We start from the raw sequence: 14,952 nt of genomic DNA, 5'->3' as shown, positions 1-14,952 counted from the left end.
AGGAGTCGGGGAGCCCAGAAAACTTAAAATCTCCTTGCTCCCAGCGACCAACGGTCGCCGAGAGCCTGGAGCAGTGACGGGTGGCCTCGCTGAGCGGTCCCCGGTCACGTGAAAAAAAGGTAGCGATCCACCTTAGGTCGGTCTCACATGACCGGATAGGAATTACGGATTCGGCATGCGTCTGATCCGTGGTAATACGCAGATCAATCGCATTGGATTACACAATTCCGCTCACATTAGTGGGTCGGAATTCTGTAATCCACTCGCAGAAAAGAGAACGCAGCAGGTTCTATTTTACCGTGGATATCCGCAGCATAGAGCCTATTGTGCTCCGTGGTCGCGGATATACCCGCAGCCCATATGCAACTACCTTGTGTACGGGCTGCGGGTACCCGGGTCATCGCTAAGCGACGGTGCGGGAAATACAAACGAAAAAAAAAAAAGTACTGCGAATGACCGCCTGTGTGAGTAGGCAGTTGTGCACAGTACATTACGTGGCCGTACGCAGGGTCACAGCCGGGCTCACAGATGGGATCCGCTGCGGGCCTCCGCAAGCGGATTCCGCCTATGGCTGCGTGAGCCCGGCGTTATTCAGACCGCTACCTGTAATACGTAATTTACAAGAAGCCCCGGGAACGTTCGCCTTCCTGCAGTTCCAGGAGCACCTTGTTGAACGCCTTCTGTGCGAGACCGCCGCACCTCCGCAAGCTTACGGAGACTCACAGAGCGCCACTTTTTACACCCCATACCCGCCACTGAGCTCACGAAATACCCCCAAAAAGCATGAGAGGAGGGGGGATACACGGTTTTATTGCCCCATGTACCCATCCCAACCAGCCTCCGTAATTACCCCTGTCTTCGGAAATACTACACAGTTCACATTATTACTTTTATCTAAGATTTGGGGAAAGACGAAAAGGGCGTGGAGGGGGGGGAGGATTTTTTTAAGGTGTCAATTTTTATTCCGTACAAATGGGCAATGGGGCCTGGAATTTATTCAGTTGTGCCCAGAAATCCAACGGGTGTTCCCTCCATTATAGGCCTAACCATGTGTCCTATAAGTAGATTAGGGCCACAACGGGAATGTTTTTGAACACGGGACAAACGGGGGGATCCATTTGGGGGTGAACGTCTTCATTCCTATGTGTGCTGTACAAAGAAAAGTTTTTAAATTGATACAACTGCCAAAAAAATGAAAAATTTTTAATTTTTTCCTACTGCTTTGCTTAGATTTATTCAAAATTTGTAGGGTAAAAATACACAGTACACCCCTAGATAAATTCGTTAAGGGGTCTAGTTTTCAAAATGGGATCATTTGTGGGGGTTCTCTGTCATTTTGGCCGCTCAAGGGCTCTATAAGTGGGCAATGGGGCCTAAATCACCTTCATGCTAAATTTCAGTTCTGAAAGCCACCGACTACTCCTTACATTTTGGGCCCCGTTGTGCATCCAGACAAAAGATTAGGGCCACAATGGGTATGTCTCTGAACACAGGAGAAACAGGAGTATCCATTTTGGGGTGCAAGGCTTCATTCATGTGTGTGCTGTACCAAAAAAGCAGTTTTTAAAATGATTGAATTGCCAAAAAAACGAAAATCACATTTTTTTCCCTTTGCTTTGCTTGAATTCATTCAAAAACTGTGGGGTCAAAATGGTCAGTACAGCCCTAGATAAATTCGTTAAGGGGTCTAGTTTTTAAAATGGGGTCACTTGTGGGGGTTCTCTTTGGTTTTGGCCGCTCAAGAGCTCTACAAAAGTGCTATGGGGCCTAAAACGCCTTCAAGCTAAATTTATGTTCTGAAAGACACCGACTACTCCTTTCATTTTAGGCCCCGTTGTGCACTCAGATATAAGATTAGGGCCACAATGGGTATGTTTATGAACACGGGAGAAATGGGGGTATCCATTTTGGGGTGTAAATCCTCCTTTAAAATGACATATTTGCAAAAATATGAAATTATATTTTTTCTCCTCTAAATGTAATTAATTCCTGAAAAAAACTGGTGGGGTCAAAATACTCATGACCTCCCTCAGTGGATACATTAAGGGGTGTAGTTTTTAAAATGGGGTCATTTGGGGGGGTATCTATTATTCTGACACCTATGAGCCTTTGCAAACTTGGCTTGGTGCAGGAAAACAAAGTGTTCCTCAAAATGCTGAAAAGTAATGTTAAATTTGTACGTCATCTAAATGGTTAAAAAAACACAAGTTTTTCAAATGTGCATTCAGAATAAAGTAAACAGATGGAAATATATATCTTATCAACAATTTGTACAGTATGTTTGGACATATTTGCGATATTACAGTTGAAAATGTGAAAAAATGAAAATTTTTCCAAAATTTCCCCAATTTTGGTGATTTTAATAAATATACACAAATTATATCGGTCTCTTTTTACAACCAAAGTGAAGTACAACATGTGGCGAAAAAACAGTGTCAGAATCACTTGGATACCTTTACGGAGTTAAGCTACATTGAACGACGCATGTCAGATTTCCAAAATTTGGCTCCGTCACTAAGGCGCAAACAGGCTTCGTCACTAAGGGGTTAAATATTGGACATCAAGTAGGAGTAGGAACTCTTACCTGACATCATCGTGTTAGAGGCAGAACTCACTGAAGCCCTTTTTCAGCAGCGGCCCGCTCTGTACAGGTGATACTGGGATCCCCGTCAGCAATTGCAGGAAGGAAAGGGAAAAGGAAGAAACGTGGTGCTCTGTGACAGATGGATCAATGAGTATTTTTTTTTTCCGGCTGGGCAATGCATTTCGGCATTGGACAAATGCCTTCATCTGGCCTCCATTACAAACTACATATGAACAGTTTAAAAAGGAATGTGTGACATCACATGTCCCACTTTCAGTATACAACACAAGTTTTGTGAATGAAAGTAGCCATAGTAAAGCCATGATAAGCAAAACCATACCTAGAAATAGTCGTCAGTAAGTAGTTTAAATAAGAAACAATAAACAATGTATAAGAGTAGTGACGCTTTCTATGGGGCACTAAAAGTCCCCGGGCATAAAAACAAATATATACAGAATAATGAAATGACGTAAAATATATAGATACAAAAGTATTGCGATCATCGGTTTCATTAATAAGTGTGAGCAATAAAAAGAAATGACAGAACAAATATTAAGATCAAAATGAATTCTACAAATATGAGACCTTAATAAAGTAATGGGGAAGTATGAGATCTAAAAGAGCATAAACCAGAAGTATATCGATATAATGTGCTGGAGGTGAAGATAGATGAAAACAATAACAAATATTTGTAATCGACTGAATGATACTGAAGTAATAAAATATTATGTGAGTGATGATAAAAATGTGATGAAGAAATGGTGATGTGAATGTTGAAGAAAAAAATATTTATATTGCAATAAATTTGCTAAAATGACAAAAATATAAAATTTTTAAAAAGCTATAAATGTAGCAAGAAAAATATAATCTAAATATATATAATTAAAAACCTGTTCAGTCGTCTCATTTGGCCCATTGGGAAAGAGTGACAAGTTTGTAGATCCAGAAAGATTCCCTTTTGGCTCAGTTTCTGGAATCTACTAGGGCAGTGTAATGGGATTTGTTCAGTATGAGTAACTGACCGTTGCTTTCATTCTGTGACTAAAGCGCTTGACTAAGCCAAACTCTGCAGTGACATAAAGGAATATTTCAGGAGACCAAGACTGAAAGAGTTCTTCCATGACGAAGAGGACACAGGACTTTCAAACACTCAAACACATAAGAAACTAGGGGCCAAGAAGAAGTCTAATTGGACACCCCTTCCTGGCCGCAACTCCACTTTGGACAAATATATAGACTCAGGCCCAAGGTCCACGTGCGGATTTTAATTATATCTGCACCTCTTGCCACCCATAGGAATGCATTAGCATTCGCACGGCAAGTAAAAAGCATGCGGATGTGTTTTTTCTTTTTTGTTTTTTTTTTCCCTCCATGCATACAAGTGGACCAAAGGCCTTAGACACAGCGTTCGTGTGTCATGGAAAACCTGGAATTTGATGAAAGTCATGGAATTTTCTGATTTGTCATTGAATTTTTTCTTGCTAAGGCCTCATGTCCACGGGGAAAATCAGGCCCGTTACGGATTCTCCATGGAGAATCCGTAGTGGGTCCCTTCTGCCCCGCGGACATGAGCGCTGAAAATAAGAATAAACTCACCTGCTGTGGACGGTGCAGGTCTTCCCTTCTTCGCGGCCGGATCTTCTTTCTTCGGCCCGGCGGATGTGCTCGACGGGCTGAAGAAAGAAGATCCGGACGCGAAGAAGGAAGATCAGGCCGCAAAGAAGGGAAGACCCGTACCGTCCGGAGCAGGTGAGTTTAACTCAGGCGCCGGTCTCCCGCGGATCCGGACGGGAGCCCCGCACTAAAATGGAGCATGTCTGAATTTTTTCCTGCACGCGGGACCCGCGCCTGCAGGGAAAAATGACATCCGCAGGTATTTAACTACCTGCGGGTGTCTAATGCATCCCTATGGGGCGCGGATCCGCGTGCAGGAAAAACGCTCCAGATTTTAATTCTTAATTCCCCAGTGGACATGAGGCCTAAGAGTTGAATTGGTGCTTTTTTTCCTAGTACATTACATTTCAGAGTTGATTGCAGTTTTGCTAGTTATTAAATTGGCTCTAATAGAAGCACAAATTGTTTAAAAATTGGTGACCATTTAAAAAGCACAGTTGTGCGGCATTGTATCTTAGGACTTGTGTGACATGTCCTAGTCTGGCGTTTCTAATCATGCTGATAGTCTTGGACCCAATTTATTCATGAAGTTTCAAAACGGAGTATGGAGTTTGTTCTCTCTGTGTTTGTGTGGGATTCCAACCGCACTCCAAAAACATACTTATAGGCGAATATTGATTGTGAGTCCCCAAGTGGACAGAGCCCCATGTAAGCGGTGACAATCTGTGTACACCGCTGTAGAATGTTATATAAAAAGGACTAACCGAGGAGCAGCACAACACAGATGCTCCAGAGTTGTTCGTTTTTGTGGAGTGTATAAACAAAGACATCCGGCGTACTGACGGGACCGCATTAACTTCTTTTTTTTCATTTTGTGTGATGCTACTGTGTTTGACACAAATTTCAGTTTTTTTCATTGCTTTTTGTTATGATCTCAGTTTTCAGAAGAGGAGGAAGCGGCACTTAAAGCTCCAATAATCAAGCGATTTGAGGAGGAAGGCAATCCTTACTACTCCAGTGCCAGGTGAGATGATATGTAGAGGCAAGATGTAGAAGATACATCACCCACTAATTATCCCAGCAATATCGGAAGTCAGCTGATTACTGCTTTGTAAATGGATGGCATTATGATGGCAGATATCTACCTGGGTGATGTACACATTTATAGGCAGCCTTTCTGGCCAATAAAAAAAAAATGCTTTCAAGGGGAAGATCTTTGCGTTAATTGGCCAACACAGAAATTCAACTATGGACCCCCATTGATTTGGTATTGATTACCTATTTATAGGGTAGATCATCAGTATTGAAGTCCAGAACCCTTTTAATTTACAAATTATCACTTCGGGGGGGGGGGGGGGGGGGGGGGGCGTAATAAATTACCAGAAAGTTCCTGGTCCAGTTTGAGATGACTTATTACATGATACTATTTTGACAGGAAACACAATGCTAGATGCTGTCCGCCATACACCTTGTGTACTGTGCATGGTTTTATAGTGTGAAATACTTATCTGCCTAGGTTTCCACAGATGTTACAGTTCGTCTCTACAAGTTCTTCATCAACTGATTGAATTCTTATTAATAGTAGATCTGACAATGGACTAGGCAGCTCCGCTATGTATAGCTTTATAGCTTACTTAGTTACTGGTATCGCTATACATTCAAATGAGAGCTGCATCGTCATGGAATAATATTATAACACTATTTTTTGCAACAACGTTATTAAGTATTATGTTAGCACACCAAGACTAAAGGCGCCTGCACACGGGCGGAAATTCCGCGGCGGGATTTCCCGCGGAATTTCCGCCGCTGAAAGCCTACATAGGGTTGCGTTAACAAGCGCAATCCTATGCAGACGGCCGCACGAAATCTCGGGCGGCAAACAAACCGCGGCATGTCCAATTTCTGTGCGGGGCTCGCAGAAACATCACTCGCCCGCCGCCGGCTCCGGTCTGCGCATGCGCCGGCAGCCGGTACATGAAAGAGGCAGAGCTGCGGGGCGCGGGTGAGTACGCGCTGGTCCTTGCAGGCGCTCAGGTCGGGTCCCGCGGCGAGAATTTTCGCTGCCGGATCCCACCCGCCCGTCTGCAGGCAGCCTAAGGCTGGAAGTAAAAGTTAAAAAAACAAGCAAACGAAAAACCTTTTCTCATATTTATGATAATAAATTCCTAATCAGTAAAAAAACATTTTTGGTATCACTGCTTACGTAAAAGTCCAATATGTCAAAGTAAAGCATTATTTGTTTCCCACAGTGAACATTGTTGGAGCAAAAACAAAATACACAACTCCCAAAATTTGGCTTTTATTTTATCAACCCATCTCCATGATAAAATTGAATAAACGCTATCAAAAAGTCGTATGTACTTCAAAATAATACCAATATAATGTATGGAACATCCTGCAAAAAGCAATCCCTCGCATAGCTACTGTATGTTGGCAGAAAAAAAACATGATCAGAAGATAGCAGCAGAAAACGTTTTTCAGGAGATATTTTGTTTTTTAAAAGTAGTACAGCAAGAGAAAAAAATAAATAATAAAAATGTGGTCTAGTTGTAATCATGCTGGCCCACAGAGCAAAGTTATCATGTTATTTTTACTGCAGTATATACATTGCAAAACAAGTCCTGCCCAAAGATGGTGAAATTGTTCTTTCCATGTAACTCTACTTAGAAATTTTTAAGTTATGCAGTACAGTATATGCTACATTAAATACAGGGGTTCCCTGATAATAAGCCCTACCCTGAGCTTGAAATATAAGACCTCCCCCGAAAACAAGTCCTAGCTACACTAAATGTAAAGAAAAAAGTGTGTGTGTATAAATTTTATATAATTTTTATAATTTTTTTTTTTCTTTTACACACTCATACATATACTCTCTCCTAGCATCCAGCGTTCGCGTCCCTCATGCTGGGTTGTGGTGCTTCTGCAGGCTTTCGTGTCCTCCGGCATGCCGACAGCAGTTCTTCCTGGTAGCGGGCCTGATTACACCGCTTTCAGCAAACAACTGCTCTGATTGGTTAATTGAGTGCCACATCAGGCAATAGGAGCAGTCAGTCGATTAACCAATCACAGCCATTCAATGATGTCATTCAATGAATGGCTGAGATAAGTTAATCGAGCACTGGCTCTCATTGACTGATGTGTCGCCAAATCGGAGCAGTAGCCCCGCATCAAGCCCTGCTACAAGGAAGAACTACTGTTGGTATGCCAGAGTACACTGAAGCCCGCAGCAGCGATGGAGACCAGCACAAGGGACCCAAACGCCGGCTGCTAGGTATGTATTATAAGACGCCCCCCTAAAATAAGATACTGTGCCTCTTTTAAAGCAAAAATTTACATAAGACAGCGTCTTGTTTTTGGAGAAACATGGTAGTACCATCGAAAATGGACAGCTACATCGATAAATAAAACTTTTACATTTTTGTTTTTTCCTCCCCACTTTCAAAAAATCATATGAAAAAAAGGTGCAGTCTTTAAGGGGTTAAGTAAGCAGATGGAAACTTTATATTTTAAGATTAGATATATTTATTATACTTTACATGTAAGGTTATTTTTGCACATTTTGATCATATTGTTTGTGCCCACCTGCCATGACAATACAACATCAATAACCTGGATCTCTATACAAACACGGGCCTCGCTTCTCTCTTGACTGCAGCTGGTATTTGGGATAGCTGGGAAACTTCATTCTGCTTAAGGAGTAGCTGCACTTTCACCTTGGGAGCGCTCCGGCTCCATCTGCCTTTTACGGCTCGTTTACTAATACTGGCAAAGTGCTTTGTGCAGCTTTTGAGGCTGTGTCCCCACATAGCGATTCTAGGACATAACTGAAAGCCGTCCCCATGAGAGCGCTATACGGGCCCGGAAGGAGACGAAAAAGGCCGATGGAGCAGAAGCACTTCAAAGGTGAAAGTGCAGGTACAGTTTAAATTAAAAAGGGCCTCTGACAGACTGAAGGAGTGCACAGAGTACATTGTACAGTAGCCTCAGCCTGTGTCCTCACAGCGTCCATGATAATTGGTGAAAACCACAAGTGTTTTACTGCAAATCGCAGCGGCTTTGCAATGCAGGTTTCAGCCAGTTTGCCTCTACAGGTGAAGCGCATTAGAACCTTGTGATTTACCTGTAGCAATTAATTGGCTGAAAACTGCATTGTGAAACTGTAGATTTGGTGGCAAAATACATGCAGTTTTCAGACACTATTTTTGCTGTGCAGTTAAGGCCGCTTTCACGTGGGCTACAAAATTGTGCAAATGTTTTTACGGTGATGAGACAGTGCTACAAAACGCATGTTTGTGAAACCCATGCTTTCCAATGGATTCCTTCACATTAGCGATATTTTCACTGATGCCATGTTGCTAGAAAAAAAATTGCGACATGCTCTATTTTTCTGTGCTATTTTTTTTGTAGCCCATGTCTCCCTATGGAGCCTTCTTCTTTATTGCATCGCATTGTAGGGACTTGCGATTTTCATGCTATGCGATACATTTTTAACATTTGAAACTCCTATTAATTCACTCGAGAAAATCGCATGAAGCAGCAGCGCTATTAAAAAAAACACCCTTGACAGGTATGCTCTAGAATCGCCATGTGGGGACACGGCCTAAAAAGCTGCACAAAGCACTTTGCCAGCAAGTAGTAAATGAGCCCCATTTTATCTTGAAATAAAAGCTGTATGCTGTAGCGAGACTGAAAGTCCATTTATTCGACTTATGTTTAGAATAAACACACATATATTAAAGGGGTTGTCCCGCGCCGAAACGGGTTTTTTTTTTTTTCAACCCCCCCCCCCCCCCCCCCCGTTCGGCGCGAGACAACCCCGATGCAGGGACGTAAAAAAAAAAACGCTCAGCGCTTACCTGAATCCCCGCGCTCCGGTGACTTCTATACTTACCGGCTGAAGATGGCCGCCGGGATCCTCTTCCTCCGTGAACCGCAGCTCTTCTGTGCGGTCCATTGCCGATTCCAGCCTCCTGATTGGCTGGAATCGGCACGTGACGGGGCGGAGCTACACGGAGCCCCATTGAAGAAAGCAGAAGACCCGGACTGCGCAAGCGCGTCTAATTTGGCCATTCGACCATTTTAGACGGCGAAAATTAGGCGGGCTCCATGGAAACGAAGACACCAGCAACGGAACAGTTAAGTGAAAAACTTTTTATAACTTCTGTATGGCTCATAATTAATGCACAATGTACATTACAAAGTGCATTAATATGGCCATACAGAAGTGTATAGACCCACTTGCTGCCGCGGGACAACCCCTTTAAGTTGGCATTTCTGCCATAAGTAGCAAATATAAGAAAAAAGGGGGAGGGAAACCAGTTTTGAGAGTTGTGATATATTACTTAGACGGTTGGCAATCCCATTTTCAGACATGGGATGATCTCCATTAATGATGTACTTTGTGAGCGAGGTGCAGTATCTCTCAAATGGCTTGCATGTCTTGTCAATGATGAATCTTGCATGCGCTAAAAACAGCAGCAGGATGGATCTGGACTATAATCTTTCCTGAATGAGTTGTGCTTAGTACCACACTGACACTGCACCCATTTTTGCCAACACTATACGTGTCAGAAAAAGCATTTCAGGAGCTTCCAAATGTATATCATTTGGCATGAACACCCTATTTTTCAAGGCATGTAAACCATTGATAAACCTGCACCATAGAACTCCAAATTCCCAACTCTTCTCACAATACATGATTCAATTATAGCTGCTTTCAGACAGCACTAGGGGGAGCTAAATGCATATGGATTTATACTGCTGCCAATAAATTCAATAGGCCCTTAGTGGCAACTACAGGGAAGGTTCTTCTTACTTGGTTGGAGAGCAAGAGAAGTAGCATTTTGCAATAAATACAGTTATCTGGGGGGAAGGGGGGTGGGGGGTGGAAAAGTTACAGGTGAATTACGGCGCTAAATGCGTTGATTTATTTACATTTTTTTGCAATGTGAAATATTTTCTTCACCTTCTTTTCCACCGCAGTGTTAGCAGTTGTGTGAAAATAATGTGTTGGTCCCATTTTCCCTGTAGTCTTGATGATTGTGTAACTTTTCCTTTCACTGTGTTACATCTACAGGTTGTGGGATGACGGGATTATCGATCCTGCTGACACCAGACTGGTCCTGGGACTGAGTCTCAGTGCAGCGCTCAATGCACCAACACAGAAGACTCAGTTTGGAGTTTTCAGAATGTGATTGACTCTCGAGAATCCTTGTGTTCACTACAAACACTTTACCAATGTGATCTTTCTAATCTATTCTCTTCCTGTAAAATACATTTTTTTTCTACAACACCCACTGTTCGTTTTGTGTTATGGCAGCGGTTCATGCTAGTAGCATCAACCACTTGTACTTTTGGGGCACTAGAATTAAAGGGCTGTTACATGGGTTTACTTCAATGGCTGGGACATCTGAAGCATCTTCCTGATAAGGAACAGTCAATACATGGAACAAGTGTAGGAACAAGTGTAATAAAAAGTAAGCGAACCCTTTTACTTTAAAATATAAACTTGGACAGTTAAACAAAACCAAACATGGGTCATTCTTCTGTTTAGCTCTACATTCTCCATAGACTTACGAAGGAATGTTATAGTCCTACATAGACCACGGGGTAGTTCTAGGACTGTTCATGTCTTTTATTGAGCACATTGATTAACCATCCACAGTGGAGGGAGAAAAAGGAAGTGAACCCTTGAATTTAACCTGTAGATCCCCTTTAAGAGCTATCCCTTCCACCAAATATTTCCTGTAGCTGCAAAGGGGATTTGCACAAAATTGATGAGCATTCTGCAAATGTTTCAGTTATGTATTTATGGGATGCCTGGCGTTCACAGCTCTTTTTCGGTCGTGTCACAGGTTGGGACCCTGAATTAGCCATTCCAAAACACATCTGTTTTTAGCATTCTATGAATGTGTTATATTTGTGCTTTGGGTCATTTTCTTGTTACATCACCCAACGTTTCTTCAGCCTGAGGTCATGGCCCGATGCCCTTACATTCTCCTGTAACATGTTTTGATACTCCTTAGAATTCATTGCTCCCTCAATAATCACAAGGCGTCCTGGTCCTGAGGCAGTAAAGCTGGCTGAAACTCTGATCCTCCCTCCACCATGCCTCACAGAATGAGGTTTTGGTGTTGGTGTGCAGTGTTCTTTTTTTCCCAACCTAGCATTGTGCATTTGTACTATAAAGTTACGCTTTTGTCTCATCTGTCCGTAGAATATTTTCTCAGAAGCATTGTGGAACATCCAAGTTGTCTCGGGCAAATATGACATGGGCTGCAATGTTTTTTTTCTTTTTTGGACAGCAGTGGCTTCCTTTGTGGTATTCTTCCATGCAAACCATTCTTGATTAGTGGTGTTCGAATAGTGGGCACATGAACAGAGGTTTGTTCAGTTTATAGAGTCTTTTATAAGTCTTTTGCTGTTCCCCTTGAGTACTTTTGCACTTCTTTCTTGTAGGGATATTAACAGGACAATCTCTCCTAGGAAGAGTAGCAGCAATCCTGAATTTTCCAATATCCTCTCCTTAACTGAAACACCTTCTGCTAATTGGGTCTTGGAGAAGTCATTAATACAGGGGTTCACTTTTCCTCCCTGACCTGTTGATGCTTACTCAAGGTGCTCAATTAGACATGTACAGTACAACGGGGTCTGTGTTAACATTTTAGTTGGAAATCCGTTTTGGGTATCTTTAGATTGAGGCCATTATGACTGCAAAAGAGGTAATAGAAGGGTTTATTAGCTCATTCGTTGCTTAGGTAGCGCTACACGTGACGACTGTCAGGTGTAAAAGCACCCAACAACTGTCGCTCCTCTGCTTTCATACAGGAGCAATAGTCATTCTGTGAATGGAGGTGGAGCGTGCAGAAATCTCTTCCATTCACTGCAAACAGGTTGTTGTTCATAGATTAATGACTGCCTCTTTACATAGACTGATAGTCACTTGGTTCTTAGCGTTGATAAAAACCAAGCAACTGCAGCCAGTAAGCGATTTGCCGCTCAATGCCCTGTGGGCAGCCGCTTGTAGACGGGGCGATTATCGACCAGATTCAATGTTTCCAGCGATGATTCGGGCAATCTCCCTGTGTAAAGGTACCTTTAGTCAGACTATACTTGCAGAAAGATGCTGGTTTTGGATACTGTACCTGAATTCAGCCCTGATCTTGCTGAAGAACATAGAAAATATGCAGTATCATTGATACATTTCTTAGTTATATAGCATACGTCATAAGATAACATGAGTCTCAAAGGTATTCCTCAAGTACAGAATATCATTACTTGGACAGTAAATCGGCTGGCAGATCAATAATTGCTTTAGATAGTAAAATGTCAGTGTAAAGATTGCTTCCAGGAATATTGGCAAATGCTTACATCCCACTAATACCCCAAAGACAATCTGTGTAGTCACTAGAAGAGCTGCGGCACCTGGAGTCACTTCATTCATCATCTAGTGTGCCATGTAATTGCTTGTAAGATGTTACAGTATATTCAATTAAAAGAAAATTAACAATTTGGGATGACCACTTAGATTTCACTTCTCATTTTATTCATACACCCAATATAGTTTTCAGTTTTCTATTAGTCAAGTACTAACAAGCAGAATTACAACTAAACAGAAGGGGCACAAAAAGAATTCCTAATTTTACCTTAATCTCCCCTGATTCCGCTTTGTCTATTAAATCAAAACTGCAAAATACTTTAGGGTGCTCGTACATGCTGCAGATTCTGTGGATTACAACTAATTGCTGACCTACACATGGGTTTGCTGCTGTTGCAATTGGCAAGTCTCATTCTCATTGGTACAAGGAAAGACTATAAGCAATGGGATAAAACTGAAAGGGAGGAGACACAAATTGGATATTAGAAAAAAACTTTCTGACGGTGATCAACGAGTGGAACAGGTTACCACGGGAGGTGGTGAGTTCTCCTTCAATTGAAGTGTTTAAACAAAGGCTGGACAAATATGTGTCTGGGATGCTTTAGTGTATCTTGCACTGAGCAGGGGGTTGGACCCGATGACCCTGGCGGTTCCTTCCAACTCTACCATTCTATGAAGTCCAAATGCAGCCCGGCAATTAGCAGTGAACCACATGCGGTGTATCCACATCTGGACCGTGTATAGGCTCCCGCCAGCATTTTTTTCATGTGTTCCACGAGATCAACCATTCTTCTACTCCTCCTCACTATCCTGTTGCTGCAGAAGTAGACAAAGAATATTACACTTGTGATAGCAATACTGCACTCCTCAATGAGGTGGTCTGGATGTTGGAAACAGAAAAGTGCTCTGCCACACCATTTCTGTAACGCTCATTCACTTCCATGGGAGTCACAGTAAGATGGACTGCCTGGCTGTTTCTGTAATTCCTGGCCATCACATTCAAATGGGTCATGGCTACTGGTGGCCAGAATTTGAAGTTGAACCTATCAGACGTTTATAGCATTCCTTGTGAATATGCCATGAAAGTTTAGATGGGAATGCCCCTTTAAGCCTCCTTACCTTTTCTGCAACTCAACCAAAAATGCAAAGAGATGATCCTATAGAATTTCTGCAAGACTGTTTAGATTTGGTACTTGCAGAAAATCATAAAGATTTCCAAACAGTGGGCTTCTGCTACCTGCTATTAACTTTCATCATTCCTTTCCCCATTTAAAGGGGTTCTCTGGGACTTTAATATTGATGGCCTTTCCTCAGGATAGGTTATTATTAGTTGATCAGCAGGGGTCTGCCGCTTGGGATCCCCGCCAATCAGCTGCTCGCTGTTACTGTTGGTACAGACAGTGCTGGAAGCTTACAGCGCTGTCAACCTTGGAGTGACCCGATTCAGTACCCCAGGCACAGTTCCCATTGAATTCAACTGGAGCTGTGCCTGCAGTACCAAACCAAGCTGCAGCAATATGAAGAGTGGTATCCACTTCCAGTGCTGCATGCAATGACAGCAGGCCCGACTATCAGTTGATCAGCGGTTCCTGAGGCGAGACCATCAGTAGTTTACAACTGATAAGGGAGATGGAATAAAACCTCCACAGTGCCACCTATTGGAAAACAGCATTCCTTCAAGCCAAAGTCAGACTTTTTATACAAGCCTTGTAACAATGACCGTGAATTAAAAGCAAAGCCAGACTCTATGTACATACAGCTGTTTCAGGGTTTTTGCCCTTCATCAATGTACAGTAGGAGTCTGGTTTTGCTAGTGTGAGGCCTGGGATGGGAGTCAGAAACACTATCTTTTCTCCTTAGGAAGAGAACCTAGACGGTGATTGAGGAGACTCAAATGGCCATGCACTCTCCTCTGGGTAATATGCAAATAAGGGAGATGAAATAAAACCTCCACAGTGCCACCTCTTGGAAGACAGCATTCCTTCAAGCCAAAGTCAGACTCTTTGTACAAGCCTTGTAACAATGACTGGGAATTAAAAGCAAAGCCAGACTCCATGTACATACAGCTCTCCTCACTCTCTCCCTAACGAGAAAAGATAGTTTACAACTGGAAAACCCTTTTAATGTCTATGTAAATAAAGCTTAAAGGAAACCTGTCACATTTTCATGCTGCCCTAACCAAAACCTAAACTGCAACAGGCTCCCTCGTTACAAAGAGTAAAGAATAATTTTACAGAAGGAGCCTGTTGTGATTTCAAGCTGTCTCAGCAGCCAACAATATGCAAAAAATCAGGACAGCGCTTCCAGAGTAAACGGGTCTATCATTATAAAGAAGCAATTTTTAGTTGTTAAGCATGGTAAATCACTCACCCGGTGC

At 42.5% G+C, this 14,952-nt stretch overlaps 1 protein-coding gene across 1 annotated transcript in view; it reads left to right on the top strand.

Annotated features, from left to right (window-relative positions):
• MCCC2 (methylcrotonyl-CoA carboxylase subunit 2) overlaps positions 1–10,490 on the top strand; it is a 64,654-nt gene extending 54,164 nt beyond the window's left edge. Inside the window, exons 16-17 of the mRNA XM_066602923.1 lie at positions 5,137–5,222; positions 10,275–10,490. Of these exons, the coding sequence (XP_066459020.1) occupies positions 5,137–5,222; positions 10,275–10,392 (204 nt within the window). The 3' untranslated portion in view covers positions 10,393–10,490. The remainder of the gene's footprint in view (positions 1–5,136; positions 5,223–10,274) is intronic.
• The last annotated feature ends 4,462 nt before the right edge of the window (positions 10,491–14,952 follow it).

This window comes from Eleutherodactylus coqui, chromosome 5 (assembly GCF_035609145.1).
Source record: "Eleutherodactylus coqui strain aEleCoq1 chromosome 5, aEleCoq1.hap1, whole genome shotgun sequence".
Classification (NCBI taxonomy): Eukaryota; Metazoa; Chordata; class Amphibia; order Anura; family Eleutherodactylidae; genus Eleutherodactylus; species Eleutherodactylus coqui.
The sequence above is the reverse complement of the archived record's forward strand: the minus strand, read 5'-3'. Positions and strand labels throughout refer to the sequence as shown.